Source organism: Nannospalax galili, unplaced genomic scaffold (genome assembly GCF_000622305.1).
Source record: "Nannospalax galili isolate Female #2095 unplaced genomic scaffold, S.galili_v1.0 scaffold568, whole genome shotgun sequence".
NCBI lineage: Eukaryota > Metazoa > Chordata > Mammalia > Rodentia > Spalacidae > Nannospalax > Nannospalax galili.
The window spans coordinates 2,471,355-2,491,143 of NW_008359441.1; the positions used below are offsets into that span (position 1 = coordinate 2,471,355).

Here is a 19,789-nt window from a genome sequence, read left to right on the forward strand (position 1 = left end):
TTGGGTTTTTACATCCTGGGAGGCCACAATCCACCAACTCATGGAGTTATTTTTAAACCCGGAGCAAGTCGCCTGGTGATTTTGATTTATGTCGTCCCACACTATAATTTTCATAAATTTGTCCCGCAAGGGCCCGGGAGGCAATTTTTGTATTAAATTGTTTTGTATTTTATTTATGAATTTAGGAAGTAGCTCGGAGGGCTTTTGTCTCAATTTTATTATAGGGTCCTTTGTCAGGCCCTCATTAGGTTTTTTCTATGTTGACAAGCCTGTGGCCTTTACTTGCTCTCTGTACAAGGGAGGGCCGGCCACTTGTTGCTCCCCAGTAGAGTGGCCATCAGAGGTGCCGGACAGCTGTCCATATGTAAAAGGGATTGGGGGATTGGTTGTTTGGTTTGGTTTTGCTGTAACCCGGCATTTTTTTTTTAAATAGTGCCTGTCATTTAATAAAAAGGGGTCCTGAAAGAACTGCTCTGGTCAGGTCATACCAGTCTCTGGGCACGCAGGGCTGGTGAGCCAAGCCCTCCAATAGAGTATTGACCCAGGGTGAGTTAGGGCCATCCTGTGCTACAGCTGCCCTCAATTCCTTGAGATCCTTGGCCTCCCAGGGGTACCAATCCCTGGGTCTCCCTGGTCCTGGGACCAGGTTAGCAGGGAAGGCTTGGCATGGAGATCGGGAGGGCTGTGGGGCCTTGACTCGACACGCTTTCGCATACATCGGCCACTGTGGCACTGCAGGCGCCGGAGGGAGCCCCACATGAGCGGCATGTTCCCCTGGCTGGAGGCTGGCTGAGCCCCACTGGAGGGTTTGATAATTATCCGGTCGGCAACGGGGGACTAGCTCAGGGCCTTTAGCCTCCCCGATCTATCTTTGAGGGGTTTGCTTTCCCCGCTCGGCCTTTTTCGCCTCTAGGGTTAGTTGAGTCTTAAGGTTGGCTGCCATAGCCTTAACTTGGTTTTTTTGCTCTCCAGCCTTGCTCGTCTCCTCATCAATCCGGGCCCAGTCTTTTTGATTTTTAATCTCCCCTTCTTCCTCACGGAGAGGGAGGGCACCTCCATATGGACCCTGGCCTCCCCCTCCTGAGTGGGAATGGGTCCCCTAAAGCACCCTTTAAGGGCCAATATAGTGGGATAGAATCCCAAAGGGGGCTCAATCCCAAAGTGCAGTTCCCTTTTCTTGGCCAAGCCCTCAGCCCTTTCCCAGGTGTCTGCCGAGAACAGGTTGGCTGCAGGAACCCATGGGGCCAAAAGAGTCACAGTCTCCCAGACTTGGTTGGCTACAGAGTCTGAAACATCTAGCCCTCAGCTCTTAAGCATATAATGCAACACCTCCAGGGCCAGCTCATGCTTCTTAGAAGTTGCGTTACCCATACTAAGGGTCTCACTCACCCCAAAGACCAATTGGCCTCAGCTGAAATCTCTTCCGTGCCTCACACTGGGCACCAGTTGCGGAGCTCTTTCCCTGCAAGCAGCACGATGGGGCCTGAGGAGAGGCGAGTGCGCTGCCATCCCAACCCTCCGTTCCCAGGGCACCACCAAGGAGGCAGGGAGTCTTGCAGGATCTCCTTTATTAAGCAGCAGGCAGGTGTTTATATACATATGTGAGCATTGGGTGTTCCGCCCCCATCCTCCCCCAAGACTTGATTGATCACAGCCATAAACCCTAATTAACATTTTAGGTTTTTGTTTCCCCCGATCAGTTAAGTTTTCATTTCCTATCTCCCTCTGCCCACATGGTGGGGCCAAGAGTGGGAATCTCCTCCTCCCAACAGGGTGCGGTTTCTCCTTCTCATAGCAGGTCCAGGTGTCGAGATGAGATACAGGAGTTGGTGGGGACCCAACGGTCTTTTTGAAGCTAGTCTGGTCGCACCCCAGCTGCTTCTTCTGGCCTTTTTGCCTCCTGCCTCCTACCTCAGGCCCCTACACTGAAAGAAGTATTGTTGTCTTGGGGATGGTCCATCAAAGCAGACTCTGTGACAGTACCTGACCCTTATGGTTGAGGATGTAGAACAAAGAGAAATCACTGGTTCTTTTGATTTGGAACTGCACTGGTTCCTGGTGACAGAATCTTGAAGAGAATGCTGACGTCCTCTGTTGATTTGCAGCCTACACAGCTGCCAGGAGGCCTAGAGGAAACCAGTGCTGATTTGTTGTTGTTGTTGTTGTTGTTGTTGTTTTTGTTTTGAGACAGGGTCTCCCTGTAGCTCCAGCTGGCCTGGAATTCGCTCTGTAGATCAGTCTGGCCTCAAACTCAGAGATCCACCTGCCTCTGCCCAGTGCTGATTTATTAACCCTTCTAGCTAACTGCAGTGCTTAGAAAGGGAGACACAGCCTGTGGGGTTCTCCGTAGGAGCAGAGCTGGCAGCCCCTGCCAGAAGCCCATTGTCACCCACCTTGGCTTCCAGAAAAGCCTGATTTAAGCACTACAATAGCAGGAGAGGGAACAAAGTCATGGTAAATCTCCCTCCTGAAAGCTGTGCTGGATGTGCCAGGATTGTACCACTGAGATCCTGTGTCAAGGTGGCAGAAGGCTTGTGAGTGCCCAGAGGTGTGCAGCAACTCCACACACCAGATTCTTGGAAAATGCTCTGCTTGCTTGCTTATGATGAGCCTCCTGTATGTTTCCACTGCTGCTGTCAATACATCACTCTCTTTGCTTTTGCCTCATTTTAGAGACTATCAAGTTAAGGTGCTAAAAACCATGTTAATGACCCAGTGAAAGCAGCATTGAAAGCTTTTCCAAAGCATGGTAATACAGGTGACATTCTGCTAGACTTAGTTGTGAGCAGGGTAAAGGGAGAGGATATAGCCTTTGTCCTTTTCTAGAAACTTACTGCAGTGCAGAATAAAATTTTCCATAGATTTCTCAGAAGAGATTTGTGGAAAAGTTGGCATAACTAGAAGTACTATCAGAGGTGTATGCTAAGTTGGAGATTGCATAGGGAAAATAAGTTTTCTACTAAATATCTTGGTTAGGTTCCCTTCAAAGTGAAACCCAAGAGAAAGATTTGGAATTCAAGGAGTTGACTTGGAAAGTGATCTGAGAAAGCAAGAGTGGGCCAGGAGGAAACCAGTAACGGTCATTTTCATGGCCATGGGGGTATGGAGGCAGATGACACTCGATTCACCCAGGACTTCTGCAAAGCATTCAGTTTCCCAGAACTGCCTATGAGGGACCTGGGTCATTTAGCTACCAGCCTTGTCCACTCTGGGGATAGCTTCAGGGCCATGGCTCCACCACACCTCCAGCAGGCAGAGCAGGAAAGTTCCAGGTGCTTGCTTTTTGTGGGGTGTTGGTGATGGGCCTAAGCTTTCCCAAGGCTGCCTACAGAGCTGTAGCTGAAGTGAGTTCCAAGTGATGTAGGGCACCACTGGGGAACCTAGACCAGGGATTGAAGGACTTAACAAAGACTTCCAGAGAGCACGGTTTCTAAGCTGAAACAGACTATCAGTGAATGACAGGACACAGGCAGAGATGAGCTCCAGATGGAAGCTGTAAGGGGTCAGAGAAGGGACATTTCAATAGAAATAAATGATTTATGCCAAAAGTGATGGCACACGCCTCTAATCCCTGCACTTGGGAGAGGCAGAAATAGGTAAATCTCTGAGTTCAAGGCTAGCCTGGTCTTCATATCGAGTTCCAGGCTAGCTGGAGCTACAGGGAGACCCTATCTCAAAAAGACCAAAACCAAAAAAATTAAAATATGATTTATGCTTTAGAAAATATGCTCTAGCCAGGTGTGGTGGCTCACACCTTTAATCCCAGCACTGGGAGGCAGAGGCAGGTAAATCTTTGTGAGTTCAAGGCCAGTCTGGTCTACATAGTGAGTTTCAGGCTGGTTGGGGCTAAGGGAGACCCTGTCTTAAAAAGACAAAAAAGAAAAGAAAGGAAAAGAAAAGAAAAGAGGGGGAGGAGGGAGAGGAAGGGGAAGGAGAGAAAAGATGCTCTAAAGGCATCATGCCAAGAGTTGGGGCTGGAGAGATGGCTCAGCAGTTAAGAATACTGGTTGTTCTTGCAGAAGACCTGGGTTTGAATCCCAGCACCCACATAGCAGCTAACAACTGTCCATAACTCCAGTTCCAGGGGATCAGACAGCCTCTTCTGTCCTCTGAGGGCATTGCACAACATGGGTGCACTTACCTACATGCAGGCAATACATGCATACACATAAAATAAAAATAATAAATAGAATATGAGGAAAAAAAAGAGGTGTAAGAGTCAGACATGGAAGTGAGATGTGGGGCAAGACACAAGTCAAGTAGACCACTCAGTGCTGCCAAAGTAGCCAGGTGAAAGATGGTAACAGTAAGGCTTAGGTCAGCAGCGGTAAGAAAGGTGAAAAGTAAAAGATTTGCATACCCCCACTCATGTAGTACCTTTGGTATGTTGTAAGTGTGTGTGTGTATGTGTGTGTGTGTGTGTGTGTGATTGAAAGGCAGTATCTGAAGAAGAAGGTTCAGAAGATGTGAATTGAAAGCTTACAAAGATCAGTTTAGAGTTATCTTTTTGTGACAGGGTCTCTCTATGTATCTCTGGCTGGCCTGGAACTCAGATCTACCTGCCTCTGCCTTTTTAATCCCAAGGCTGGGATTAAAGATGTGCATCACCACTCCCAGCCCAAACTGTTTTTTAGTACATTTTTAATTTAAGCTTTGGGACTTTTCATACATACATACATCTATCTATCTACCTATCTATCTATCATCTATCAATCTAATCTATACACAGTGTGTTTTGATCCAGTGTAGAGTTATCTTAAGCAAAGTAAAATAGCTGCCAGAACAGTCGCTGAGGCAGCTTCTCATCTTAGAGATAAGACATCATTGTGTACTGACTGCACTGTAGTTCTGAGGCTTCACTTTGTCCTGGATCTGCATTTTCTATTGCTGTGACCTTTTTTGTATTGTTTCACCTCACTGAACTTTATCCAGTTCAACATGAAGATGATGTTGCCTGCTGGGCCTGTTCTGAGTTGATCTAAAGCCCAGTGTGTGTAGTGAGGTATGAACTAGACTGGGAAGCTACCATCATCTGGACCACTGTTGACAGAATGAGAATGTTAGGGACAGTTGTACCACCCTAAGTCTTATGTTTCATATGAGCACCAGCCTGTTGGCCTACCCCGGAGCACAGATAACCAGATAGCCACAGTTAGAGGTTCCTGGTTTCAGAATGGGTTGGGGTGATACTAGGTCCTCTCCAGCAGGCCATAAAGCACCATCAGTTGCGAAAGTAGCTTTGAGGGCCCTGGGAAGACAGCCGTGCAGTGTTCATACATGGTACTCCAGTATTGTGACTCTTGTATATCTCTATGAAGCAGAAAACAACTTCCAGTTTCATGCTGGTAGACAATTCATTTTTGTTTCATAAAACCAAAAGCTCGCCGGGCGTGGTGGCGCATGCTTTTAATCCCAGCACTGAGGCAGAGGCAGGCGGATCTCTGTGAGTTCAAGGGCAGCCTGGTCTATGTAGTGAGTTCCAGGCCAGCTGGGACTACAGGGAGACCCCGTCTCAAAAAGACCAGACAAACAAACAAAAAAACAAACAAAAAGCTAAGCTGGCAAGGTGACTCCATGGATAAAGGAGCTTGCCACCCAGCAACGCAGGCCTAGCAATCTGCACTTAATCCCCAACACCCTTGGAATCCATGTAAAGGTAGAAGGGGAGAACTGACTGCACAAAGTTGTCTTCTGATCTGTACTGCTGAGCCATGGCAAACACATGCCCTCCCCTGTAACAATAAAGGCTTTTTCCTTCTGGAGTGTCTTCTTCTCATGGCACCTTCCTGCAAGCTCTAGCTGCCTTCTGTTTTTCTTAGTTAATTCTTGTAATATTCACCAGAAACATTTGACCTGCTAAGACTTGAATTTGGGCCTGTGGGGTTTCTCCTACAGCCCCTGATAGATAGCATCACCAGCAAGTAGAGCACAAGCTGTACGTTCTCTATTTTCAGGGTGAGGAATGCTCTCTACCTCCTGGGGAAAACCAGGCCCCAACTCTCGAAAATTAAAAGGCAACCGCCTTTAAAAGGCCCTTTTATGTGCAGTGACTTCTTGCTCATCAGTGCTGGTAACTGGTTCTTACTCTGTGAGTCCCCTGGGGCTTCGAAGCACAAATGATGGCAGTGATTCACAGTGGCCAGCACTTAACGGTACCTTGGCCGTTTACTAGATGCTATTTTAGCCCTTTACATGGAAGTTACCCCACCATCCATGAGTAAGCACTCATTGTACATAAGGAAGCGAGGCACATGTACTTGAATGACTGACCTTGAGTCATTTGGGCAGAACTGGAATTTAGATCTCTACATGTGATGCCAAAGCCTTGCCTGAGCACCACCATTCTCCCTCCCTCCCTCCCTGCAAGCAAAGACCTGCCACATAGCACACAGAGCTTGGAAAGGGTGAGGGCTTCCTGTCAGCTGTGCACGTTAGACAGGAAAAGTATGTTAGAATTCTGTCCCACACAGGGAAGAAAATGCCTTGGGAACAAGCTTGGCTTCCGGTAAGATAAATGGCTCCAATCCAGGAAACTCTGTGTCCATCCAAAAAAACTTAAGAGACCAGAATTCTTATGTTCATTTTCTCTTTACTTAGGATAAAAAGATCAAGTGGCATGAGCAGCCTTCTGGGGAAAATTGGAGCCAAGAAACAGAAAATGAGCACCCTTGAGAAGTCCAAGTTGGACTGGGAGAGCTTCAAGGAGGAAGAAGGAATTGGTGAAGAATTAGCCATCCATAATCGAGGGAAAGAGGGGTAAGGAGTTGACTGTGTTCCTTTGATATCCTCAGTGAAATGATTTGTTGCAAAACAGTTTAAGCAAACAGGAACTTTCACGATGAAATGAAAATTCTAAGTGCTTTGGTTATCAGTGCAGCTCTGTTCTAAAGTGGGGCAGATCTCATCAGTGAGGAAGCCATTGGGGGTGAAGGAGAGGAGGGTGCCTGAGCAGCAGTAAACCCCAGTAGTCAGTTCTGCCCAGCTGAGTTTGCTGAATTACGGCTCCACTGAACTGTAGGTCACCCAGTTTATTCACATGATTGGGTCTGGCCTAATGCACATGGTAGCAGGCTTGGCCTAATCTGAATTCATTTGTCCTCTGAGAAGTCAGGTTAATTCAGATGCTTCAGAAGCAAAGAGCGCCACCTGAATGTTGAAATTGTCACATTGTCATGAGTGGTTTTCTGGGGGTTTTTTGGTTTTTGGTCCATGTCACTGTGGTCCAGAGTGAGGTCTCATCCTCTGCTACACTCTGTACGATACGCCAGTTTCTCAGACAGCATGCCCGGCCATTGCTATCCCTTCCTGCTCACTTTGGAATATAAAGAGGATATCCATAAAATGTATTCCGTTATAAAAATGATCCCTTTTCTTGTTATGTTTTTTGTTTTGTTTCCTAGTGGGGGAATTGAGAAAAGGTCATATCGTTAGCTCAGGCTGGCCTTACGATCATGCTAATCTTCCTGCCTCAGGTCTCCCAGGTGTTGGGATTATAGGCATGAGCCACTACACTCAGTTCTCATGTGTGTTTTCTTGATGCATGAAAAAGTAGAAAGAGGAGCAGGAAAAAAGATGGCAGCAGTTAAGAGCACTCACTGCCCTTCCAGAGGACCTGGGCTCTGTTGCCACTGGGTCCTTATTTAGGGAGGTCAGGAGAAACTAAAGTCAGTATTCCCTACCCCTAAACAACCCTGTTCCTCACCAGCACAATCTCCTCTTTTAACATAGTTGTTAGCTCTGCCACTCAGCTACTTTGCCAGTAAAACTGGCAAAAAAATTAAAAAATTAAAAAAAAAAAAAAAACCACTCTGTGGTTACCAGTCTCATGAAATAACATGTGGTGTATGTATTACTTACACATATGTAATACGCATAAAGCACTTTGAAGAACACCTATCAAGTAAAGGCCTAGATTAATAATTCAAGCTATCAGTACAATAAGGCCTTAAAATTACTTGAACCAAGCTAGCAGCATATTTTTAAGATTATATTTATTGTAGGAGAGGGCCTGCATGCCATGTCACAAATGTGGAAGTCAAAGGACAACTTAGGGGAGTCACTTCTTGCCTTCTACATGTTGGTTCCAGGGACTGAACTTAAGTTTAGGCTTGCCGTGCCGTCTCATCAGCCATGGAAGCATATTTCTGAATATGCCTTAGCATCTTTAAAATCAACTTTGGGGGCTGGAGAGATGGCTCAGCGGTTAAGAGCACTGATTGCTCTTACAGAGGACTAGGATTCGATTCCCAGCACCCACATGGTGGCTACAAACCATCCTTAACTCCAGTTCCAGGGGAATTCAAAGCCTCTTCTGACTTCCATGGCTTTGCATGACACGGGTGTACTCACATACATTCAGGCAATACACTCATACACATAAAATAAAAATTTAAAAACAAAAAAGTCTTTATGAGCTTGCTTAACTACCAGATCCTGGTCAGTCTCTTTTTTTGTCTTTTTGAGACAGGGTCTCCCTGTAGCTCCAGCTGTCCTGAACTCACTATGTAGACCAGGCTGGCCTTGAACTCAGAGATCCGCCTGCCTCTGCCTCCTGAATGCTGGGATTAAAGGCATGTGCCACCACACCTGGCCTTGGTCAGTCTCTTAGCTGTTCACTTTTGCACAGGGATCTAAAGCAGTAGGGGAAGGGCCAGTGTGTAACACACTGGATTGCTTCTCTTGAGTATTGATTATATGGATTGAACAACATTCACTCTGCTTAAGCAAATAGAAGTCTTGTAAAAGTAAGCATGGGGTGGGGTGTTGTTGGAGATAAGGGAATGTTAATAAAATTCAGGGTGAGAGGGAAAACAAGATTTAAGAAAGACATCTACCCAATGAGTACTTTTCAAGAAATGGGAAATCATGTAACTGGGTTGGAGATACTGCTCAGTTGGTAGAGTGTTTGCCTAGCATGCATGAAACACTGGGTTCAGTCCCTAGCACCACATAAATCGGGTGTGGTGGTGTACACCTGTACCCCACACTTGGGAGGTAGAGGCACGAGAATCAAGTTCAGTGTCATCCTTGGCAACATTAGGAGTTGTAGGCCAGCCTGAGAAGAGAACAAGCCAGACAAAAAGAGCCCTAAGAGGATGGCAGGGTACGTTGAGCACGAAAATGCTGAATGTTCCAGGTAAAAATCAGATTAAGCCAGGCATGGCTGGTACACATCTTTAATTCCAGCACTCAGGAGGCAGAGGCAGGTGGATCTCTGTGAGATCTAGACCAGTCTGGTCTACATAGTTCCAGACCAGCTGAGGCTACAGGGAGACCTTGTCTCAAAAAGATAAACAGGCTGGGTGTGGTGGCGCACACCTTTGATCCCAGCACTCGGGAGGCAGAGGCAGGTGGAGCTCCGTGAGTTCAAGGCTAGCCTGGTCTACATAGTGAGCTCCAGGACAGCTGGGGCTACAGTGAGACCCTGCCTCAAGAAAAATGACAAAAAAAAAAAAAAAAAAAAAAAAAAAAAAAAAGATAAACAGAAAAAAAATCAGAGATGAACAGATTGGATTTTTTTTTAAATGTTTTAAAGAGATTTATGTGAAACATGGGATGAAGGAGTATTGAAAATAAAAAGATGGGAAAGAATTGTGCAAGTACTAACCAAAAAACCTGATATAGTGACGTTCATATTAGATAAAATAGATTGTAAGGAGAAAGCACTGCTGTTAAAAAGAAGGCTGTCTGCTTATGTAATAAACATCCCCATTTGTCTGAGGAGCAGAATGCTCTAAGTTGGAATGTGCCACTTAGCGGTGCATGCGCCAGCTCCCTATGCTCAGTCAGCAGTTCCTCTCCTCTGCCTCTCCTCCTAGCAGAAGTTCAGATATGTATTGACAGTATAAACAATATCCAAAAACTAGAAAGAAGTCAAAGGTTTGTCAACAATGTAACAGTTAAATAGAATGTGATCTGTCCACACAGTGGACAGCAATGGAACGAACATAGATAAATCATAGCATGAAAACACAAAGGATGACATGCTATGACTCCATTTATATGAAGGTCAGAAACAGTCAAAACCAATGTCTCCATTAGGTCAGTTTTTGAAAGAAGCAAATCACAAAAGAATACACAGGCTATAATTCTATTTATATCAGAATAAAAAATAGGAACTGAGTAGGTAGATCTCTGTGAGATGGAGGCCAGCCTGGTCTAGTGAGTTCCAGGCCAGCTAGGGCTACAGAGAGATCCTGTCTCCAAAAAACAAAACAAAAGAAACAAAAAGGGAACAACTGAAGTTTGTTGTTGAAGATACAAAAAATTGAAAGCAGGACTGTAGAGATGGCTCAGGGGTTGAGAGGACCAGCATCCAGTTCCCAACACTCAGGTCACGGGGCTCACAGCTGCCTGTAACTCTAGCTTCAGGGAATCTGTTGTCCTTCTCTGGCTTCCCTGGGCATCTGCACTCATGGGCACATACCCACACACGTATATCTAATTAAAAATATTTCACGTTGATTTAGTCGGGGGGGAGGGAGGAAGGGAGGCAGAGAGAGAACAGTACACATGTGGGGTCAGTTGGTTTTCTTCTTTCACCATGTGGGTCCTGGAAATTGAACTCAGGTTGTCAGGCTTAGCAGCAGGTACCTTTACCTCTGAGCCATTTCACCTACCCCCCTAAAAAACTTTTTATTATTTATTTTGGTCCTTTTGAGACAGGGTCTCTCTGTAGCCCCAGCTGACCCGGAATGCACTATGTAGACCAGACTGGCCTTGAACTCACAGAGATTGGCCTGCCTCTGCCTCCCGAGTGCTGGGATTAAAGGTATGCAGACACCCGGCCCCAAAATAAATCTTTTTAAAAACATCTTTTGAGAGCAGCCAAGCACAATGATTCATACTCGTAAATGCTAACACTCAGAATTAAACAGGAGGATTACCAAGAGATTCAAACCAGTCTGAACTATAGAGTGAGAACCTGTTTCAAAAATGAAAAAAAAAAAAAAGTACCATAAAGATAAGACTCAACAGATAAGAGCATTGCCTGCTTTTACAGAGGACCCAGGTTTGGTTCCCAGCACCTGCACGGCAATTCACAGCTGTCCTTAACACCAGTTCCAAGGGATTCGAGGGCACTCTTTTGGCCTCTGAGGACATTACAGGCATATGGTACACTTAAATACATGCAGGTAAAACACATAAAATATAAATAAGTAGCCAGGAATGGTGGTACATGCCTTTAATCCCAGTACTGGGTAGGCAGAGGCAGGTGGATCTCTGAGTTCAAGGCCAGCCTGGTCTACATAGTTGCACTCCAGGCCAGCTGGAGCTGCAGGGAGACCCTGTCTCATAAAGACCTCTGTGTGTCTCTGTGTGTGTGTGTGTGAATAAATAAATAATAAATAAAATTAGGGCCCCAGAAAGGATTGGGGGCTGAGCACAAGGAAAGAATACCCGGCTTTGCTCAAACTCATACTGACTGGACTTGCGGATAAGCATTGAGCAGAGGCCCCTCAAGCCTGGCAGCCTTCTAGCTTTTGTTTTGTTTTTAATTTTATTTTGTGTGTGTTGAGTGTTTTGTCTACACGTATGTAAGTGCACTCATGCAGGCAAAGGCCGGAAAATGGCATCATCCCCCTGGAACTGGTGGTGTGGATGATTATAAACCACCATGTGGGTGCTGGGAACCAAACCTAGGTACTCTTAACCATTGAGCCATCTCTCCAGCTCTAAACCTTCTAGTTCTTGACTTGGTACTAGTCACAGGAATGCTTGCTTTGTGCCTACTCTGGTTTAGTCCCAGCCGTCCTGGAACTTGCTATGTAGACCAGGCTGGCTTCGAACTCACAGAGATCCACCTGCCTCTGCCTCCTAAGTGCTGGGATTAAAGGCATGCACCACCACACCTGGCTTTTATTTCATTTTTAAAAGATTTCACACACAGATTTTCCTTCTGTAGACAGTCTCATTCTACAGCTCTGTCTGACCTGGAACTCCCTATGTAGGCCAATTGGGCCTCAACTCACAGAAATAGATCTGCCTCTACCAGAATTAAAGGCATGCACCACCACACCTGGGCTCAGCTACGCACAGGTTTTGTGGTTATAGTTGTTGTTTCTTTAGACTATGTCTCACTGTGTAGCCCTGGCAGGCCTGGAATTTACTATGTAGATCAGGCTGACCTTGAACTCACAGAAATCCTTCTGCCTCTGTCTCCAAGTGCTGAGATGAGCCACTATGCCTAGCTTGCTTGCTTTGTGATGATTCATTTGCTGTGTCCATTTAATGCATGCTTGTTATGTAGCTGAGGCTGGTCTTGAACTCCTAGTCCTCTTGCCTCTACCCTCTTTTTAACACAGGCACTGGGCACAGGTCTCAACATCAACAACTTTGAATTTGGTTCCCTAGTTGTATATGTTTTATATAAACAAGATTCAAATCTTGGCCCTCCCATGAACCTGTCATGGGCACTAGCCCCAGCTGCTTCATCTATAAGATGGAAACCCTTTAATATACTTCTCTCAGAGTTGTTATGGGAACTAAACAAGTAGGGGAAGTGCCTGACATGTTTATAAATAGTCTGTCATGTCCATCCCCCCTCTTAGCCCTCTGCTCACATTTCTGTTCTCCCACTTGCTATTACTGACCACCCCCAAACTCTGACCTTACTGGAAAGCTAGATGCTTTATCCCTTTAAGTTCTTGACAGCTATTTAGGATTATTTTCCACAGAGTGGGAAGTAGAGCTTGGAGGCATCTCCCACAGTCTCCCAGGCTTTCAACTTGGGAATGTGGGCCCTAGGCAACCGTTTCTTTTCCCTCCCTAGGAAAACACTAGTTCCAAGACTTCGCCACCATTTTCTGCCAGTGACTCAAAATAGAAGGGGCAACCCAGCTTCACTGCCCCTCCCTCCACAGTGTTCCTCCCCGGGGAGAGTTTGGTTTGTCATCCAGGGCTCAGCTCAGATGCTACTCGAGTAGCTCCACCACCCTGTCATGTCACCCTGTTTGCTTTCTCTTTTACACTTATTTGTTGACGTTATCTTGTGTTGTTCATGTGCAGTGAGCCCCCACAACAGGCACTTTTCCCAACTCTCTCACCAGCACCTAGAATATTCCCCAATGTAGAAAAAGTACCACACTTTTGCATAAACTAAATGCCCATCACACTGACTACCAGATGCCTATGGCTTTGTTTGGCAGCCTGATAGAATTAGAAGTAACCACCCAGAAAAGTCAGGCATGATACATCAGAATGTGGTCTCTGTGCATGTATCATTTAAGTCAGCAGAGTGGTTTAGTACCTGTCTCAAAGACTCTGTCCGGCAGGCAGCGCTGCTTTTCTTCTGAGCCTTGGCCCTCCCCAGTGCTGCAGCATTCCACCGTGTCAGCAGATTTGTTCAGATGTTGAGCATGGCTTTCTCCAGCTGTCAACTGTTCACAGAGGTTTCCTGGTGGTGTCCATCCTCAGCCACACAGCTTTCTAACAGTGCCGAGGCAGAAGTCCCAGGCTTAGAAAGAAACACAGGCTTGGTCTTTGCCGCTGCTGTCTATCCATTTAAGGTCATGGAAGCCAGGTGTTTGGTGATTTGGAGAGCATGGAGGAACCACGAAGATAATTTTCATTCTCCAAAGAATCTATCCCCATGTCTCCCAGGAGTCCGTCTTCTAGAATCAGCACAGCCTTGAGGTGATGAGAAGAAGACAGTGAGGAGCAAACAGTCATAATCACAGGCCTTTCAGGCTGGCCCTTGAGGTATTTACAAACTAGCTTTAGGGATTAGGGGGACACGCCTATGTCTGGCAGTTTGCTTCTTTCAGTTGCATGGTGGGGGCCAAGAAGTCCTACCCTCACGACTGTCCCCAAGCCGTCTTTAGTCACAGAGTGCTTCATTACCTATTGCTTCATGGTGCTGGGAACTGAAGTTATCACTGCGGTACTGCCTGTACTGCACCAGATGTGTACAAGGGAGCCAGGACTTGGAGTGGTGAACCAGTAACACAGCCCCAGCCCTGGAGCATCCTGTCTCCAGTGCACTGTGCCTCCTGTGTGCAGGAAGCCTCTCATGGGGGTTCAGCCACAGGATGACCACAGGACAGCTTTTGAAGGCCAAGCACCCTCTGACCTCTTAAAGTTTAGCTTCCCAGACAGGAAATACTGACATCTTTCCTTGCCTTGAGTTTCTTCCTTCCTCCCTGGTGTCCTGAATTTCAAGAAAATTAAAACAGAAGAGTAATTTGGGTTGAAATATCAGAAGATGCCAGGATCTCTTGTGCATAGCCTGGTTCTGAAATGAAAAACTAGAACATCACATGGGTTCTTGGCGCTGCTGGCTTACTTTGTTAATGAGAGTAAAGAGCTGCTCCTTCTTAAATTGGGCCGAGCTGGAGAGGATAACCTACCCTCTTACCCCCAGGCCTTCCCAGTGGACCAGGCTCAATCAGGCTGAGTCCCCAGGAGGGCTAGGCACAAGGCAGAAAAGCCCCAAGACAGAAAAAATGAGCAGGGACGGTGATTCCCACTGCACTTGTCAGCCAGTGTGTCCTGGAACTCTGACCCAGTTGAAGTACCTGAATACTCCCGAGGCCAGGTGAAATAGGTGAACTCTCAGGTGAACAGCCTTCCCAAGCAGCCCTTTGCTGTCCTGGTCTCTGTTCCAACTGTCCTGGGTTCTGAGGCATTGTAGGGGATTCAGTTAAGTCAAATGGAAAGCAAGAATTCAGACCCTAGAACAACTCACATAGCTGTCTTTTCCAAAGCACTTTCACCGAGGTTCATTATATCCACAGAGGGGTATTTAAATGTTTATTCCTATTTTACAGAGAAGGAAATAACAAAAAATTAAGTGCCTTGCTCAGGGGTGGGTATGGAGTTGCTCTCCTCTGCAGTACCTTTTCTCTTTGGGCATCAGGTCCTTTGTTTGTGGTCAGCTCTTGGAAGTAAACCAAACTCAAGGATCCTGTCAGCAGCTGCCAGTGGCTACAAATGGAATAAAGTCACCAGACCTGCCTTGATAGCTTCTGTCTAGCCTACTCTTGAGCATCTAATTACATCTGCACGTGTACCCCATTGCTGTCTGAGACTTCCCTAGGCCTCACTCTGCCTGCACCTGCTGTTTAGCATCTGTCTTGGACTTCACTCCAGGTAGTCAGCTGGACCCACACAGCTTCCATGAACCTGCAAGCCTTTGTTCACGCTCAGTAGGCATCCTGATCCCTTCCTCTTCCTTACAGGAAAGTTAGGAAGAACTATAAATTCTCAAAGCCACATACTTCCTCTTGCTCCTTCCTCATCTCCGAGCAAGTAGCCTAGGAGCTGTCTAGAAATGCCCACAGGCGATGCCTACACAGTGCTATCTCTTGCCTAGGTTCTCCTCTCCTCTCCTGGCTCTTCCTAAGGGTAGTTAGCATACCTGCCATCAAGACCCCTGATTCCCATCTATCCAGTTCCTCCAGGCCCTGGGTAGGCAGACAATGGAGAGGGATGACTGGGCCTTAATTTTTTGTTTGGTTGGTTGTTTTTTTGGTTTGGGTTTTGCTTTTTTTTTCTTTTGAGACAGTCTCCTTATAGCCCCAGCTGGCCTGGAACTCACAGAGCTCCGCCTGCCTCTGCCTCCCAAGTGCTGGGACTACAGGCATGCTCCTGGCTTCCTTCAGTTAATTTTGTTAGCACTTCCCCACCCAGGTTCCTATTCTTTCCCTTAATCAGAAGTGTACAGTATCTGCTACTTCTTTCTGCCAGGGAATCTGAAATTCAAAATTAGCTGGGGCTCCTTTATTTTCACTTGCTAAATCTGACAACCCTGACCCAGAGGGCTCGTGCAAGCTGAAGCACACCCTTTCCTTGACTGTTCTGGCCTCTCTGACAGTTTTGACACTTCAGCTCAATTCCTGATCCAGACCAGGTGGTGGTTACTAGTTGCTGACAGCACACATCCCAACTTGGGCCATCTGCTCTCCTCAGACCTGATGTAAGCTGACTTCCTAAATTCATGGTGACATTATCAACTACCACTTTGTTGAGCACTTGTTCCATACCAGGCATTATTAAAATGCTATTCCATTTAATCCTCATAAAAGCCCTTCAAAGTAGGGAAGATTGGGCTTTTTCCTTAGCTTTTATTTTTCTGGGGGGAGAGTGTAAGTTTTTGTTGTTTTAAGACAGTGTTTCATGGTCCGGGAATGTAGAAAAGTTGGTATGATGCTTGCCTAGCATGCATAAAGCCCTGAATTGGATCACCAGCACCACATTAGCCAGGTATAGTGGCCCACAGTTGTGATCTCAGCCACTAGGGAGGTAGAAGCAGAAATTTAAGGTTGTCCTTGGCTTCATAGCAAGCTAGCCTTGAAATACATGAGACTGTCTGGGGCCAGCGTGGTGGTGCACACCTTTAATCCCAGCACTAGGGAGGCAGAGGCAGGGGGATCTCTGAGTTCAAGGCCAGTCTGGTCTACAAGGTGAGTTCCAGGCCAGCTGGGACTTCAGGGAAACTCTGTTTCAAAAAGATGGGAGCAGCTGGGCATGGTGGTGTATGCCTTTAATCCCTGTACTGGGGAGGCAGAGGAAGGCAGATCTCTGTGAGATCGAAGCCAGCATGGTCTGCATAGTGAGTTCTATCCCTGATGGGACTACAAAAAGAAAAAAAGTCTCACACTGGCTGGTCTGGAACTCACATCAGCCCTCTTACCTCAGCCTCCATAGTAATGGAATTGTCTACAACTGAGTCTTTGTTGCTGTTATCTTTTTCCCCTTCTTTTTTGGAGGGTGGGGTGGGGTTTGAGGTAGAGGTGGTGGTACATTAGGAAACTGAGATTGGGTAGGTTTATGTGGCTTGCCCAGAGTTACACAGCCATTAGTAAGTGTCAGGATTCACACTCTACTCCCTCTGGTCTCAGAACCTGTATTTTCTGGCCAGCCCTTAGTAGTACACATAGAGCTAGTAGCCACAGACTTGATGGGCAAGCAGACAGAATGGGCCACATTGCAGGGTGCTGAGGAACAGGAACGGAGGCCTGAACTGAACAAAGAACACAGGTTCCAGGACCTGGTAACAGTCTCACTGTGAATGTAATAACCTTGTAGTGACAGATGCACATTTTCCACATTTCAACAAAAGAGAAATTAGTGCAGAGATTCAATTACTTCTCCCATTTGTAATGGCAATTTTGCTCCCTCAGTAGATTAATTAGCAGCAGAGATCTCCTCCCCCCCAAGCAAATCACCACACACTTTATAGCAAGAAGGTGCATTAAAATGCAGCTGTGTCTCATTAGGCAGCCAGCCTCCTTCCCGGCCAGTGTGCCTGCCTGTGTAGGCTGGCCTCCTGTCCATTGTGCCTGGGAAGACTAGGGAGACCTCATCTACTGACCTTGGCCCCAGAGCAGGAGCAGAGCTCCAGGCTTCCCAGGGGACCCTGGGTGTGGACTGTGGGTGCAGAGGTGTTTGAGCCTCTTGCTTAGAATTCCGTCCGTGCTCTCCTGTCACCAGCAGAAGCAGCCTGGGCCCACACTAAGTGGAAGATAACTAAGGGAGCAGAGCTGGTGGTGAGGAAACAAAGAACTAACCAAGATTGAATAGCTATGCAAACCTCAGCTCGGTCCCCTCCCAGCAGCACTCTGTGATTGTTCTAGCCTGTTGCTTCTGTTTTCAAATGTACCCCTTTAGTGTTATGAGGTATACAATGAACATAGCTGTTTTAGTTTGCTTCTCCACTGCTGGATAAACTGACCAAAAGCAGCTTGCAGAGGATAGATTTATTTCACCTTCAATTTTCAGTTCATTTTAGAAGGGCACCAGGGCAGGAGCTCAGGGCAGGAACCTAGAGCACAGACCACAGAGGTATACTGTTTCCTGGCCTGCTCCTCTGGCCCATGCTCAGCCTATTTTCTTTCTTTCTTGCTGGACTGGAACTCGCCATATAGACCAAGCTAGCCTTGAAATCACGGAGATCTGCCTGCCTCTGCCTCCGGACTGCTGGGATTAAAGGCGTGTGCCACCACACCTGGCATCAGCCTGTTTTCTTTTACAATACAAGACCACCTGCCCAGGGGAGGCACCTACAGTGGTCTGGCCCCTCCCACATCATCAACAATCAAGAAAATGCTCTATAGACATGGCCATAGGCCAGTCTAGTGGAGGCAGTTCCTCAGTTGAGGTTCTCTCCACCCAGTGTGTCAAGTTGACAACAGAAGCTATCCAGCACAATAGCTTTGGACCAGTAAGATGGCTTAGTGGGCAAAGGTGTTTACTGCCAAGCCTGACAACCTGAGTTTAATCTCTGGGTCCTACATGGTAAAAGGAGAGAATCAGTACCTGCAAATTGTCCTCTGATCTTTTACACACAACACAAACACAAAGTAAATGATTTTTTTTAAAAAACAACTTTCTCGGGGGCTAGAAAGATGGCTCAGCAATTAAGAACACTTGGCTGTTCTTGCAGAAGACCCGGGTTCGAATCCCAGCATCCACATGGCAGCTAACAACTGTTCATAACTTCAGTTCCAGGAGATCCAACAGCCTCTTCTGTCCTCCACCACTGGCATTGCACGACACGGGTGCACTTATCTACATGCAGGCAATATACACATACACATAAAAAATAACAATAAATAAAATATTTAAAAAAAAACAAAAAACAGCTTTCTCTTGCCTGCCAACTAAATATACCTTCAAGGCCAGAAATACATATCATCCTGTGCTGTAGAGAAAAATGAAGCTCAGAAGGGTTCAGACTTTGGCCAGCATTGCCTGGCTGATGTGTGACCAAGTTGGGGTTGGAACTAAGATGGCATTATTTCTCCTTCCTCTCAAGCCCTCTGACTACATTATTTTCTTGCCTCTAGTGTACTTTCCTTTTAAGAAGTTGTTGGCTTTAGTGTCACGTCTGAACCTTGTGTAATTGTCCTTGTGTAAACAAAATGGAAGTGGTTTCAATATTAGTGGTGAGTTTAGGGTATTCACTCCATTCACTCTGGACACCAGCCTGGTTTACCCCTGGTTGGGGCAGTGCAGGAGGTGGAGGCCCCCTAATGCTGGTTTTACTGACATGACTTTGTCTTCTTTCAGGTACATTGAACGGAAAGCTTTTCTAGACCGAGTGGACCACAGGCAGTTTGAAATCGAGCGAGATCTCAGGCTGAGCAAAATGAAACCTTGACATTTGGGGGAGAATCAGTAGCATCTTAATCCTGTTGACAATGTGAGCTTTTCTGTGTCTGTGAACTATTTCCAGCGTTTCATTATGTTTCCCAGCAAGGCCTTTTTTCTACGTTAAGTTGGTTTATGTATCTTACTCTCACCTGGGTTCATTCATTTTACTTTTTAAAAGTTATCCTTAAATAAACTAGAAATTGGCCCTCTGTGAGGCTGGTAAAGGTGATGATGTCATTCGTGTTTCCCTTTGCTCTGCTACAAAGCCTAACCCAGGCCCAGTCAGTACATGTCAGACCTATCCTTGCTGGTATGAGTTCTGCAAGGCTGTAAGGCTCTTTGAAATCCGCTTTCCTGGAGCCTCTAAGGAGGTTCACTGGGGTCGGCAGATGTTAGGTTCCTGGGCATTTGTTCTCATGGGATTTGATCTGTGCTGTGTGAGATTCTCATGTGTACAATGGGACATTGGGATAACTTAATAATAGCTTTTCCCCCTACACCCTTTTTTTCTCTTCCTCCCCCCAAAAACTCCTTCAGATGTATTCGGACCTCAGTAGTTCTTTAGTTTGACTTGTCAAAGAATATTCTTGCCAGATAGGCTGCCACAAACTTGGAGTCCCAACACTTGGGAGGCCAAGAGAGCAGAGTCACTGAAAGTTGAAAGCTAACCTGGGCTGCATGGTTCCAGAGTGTT

At 46.4% G+C, this 19,789-nt stretch overlaps 1 protein-coding gene across 1 annotated transcript in view; it reads left to right on the forward strand.

The window, feature by feature from the left end:
- Cfdp1 (craniofacial development protein 1) overlaps positions 1-19,321 on the forward strand; it is a 142,237-nt gene extending 122,916 nt beyond the window's left edge. The window contains exons 6-7 of the mRNA XM_008822960.3: positions 6,598-6,756; positions 19,012-19,321. Coding sequence (XP_008821182.1) covers positions 6,598-6,756; positions 19,012-19,102 — 250 coding nt within the window. The 3' untranslated portion in view covers positions 19,103-19,321. The remainder of the gene's footprint in view (positions 1-6,597; positions 6,757-19,011) is intronic.
- Positions 19,322-19,789: the final 468 nt, after the last annotated feature.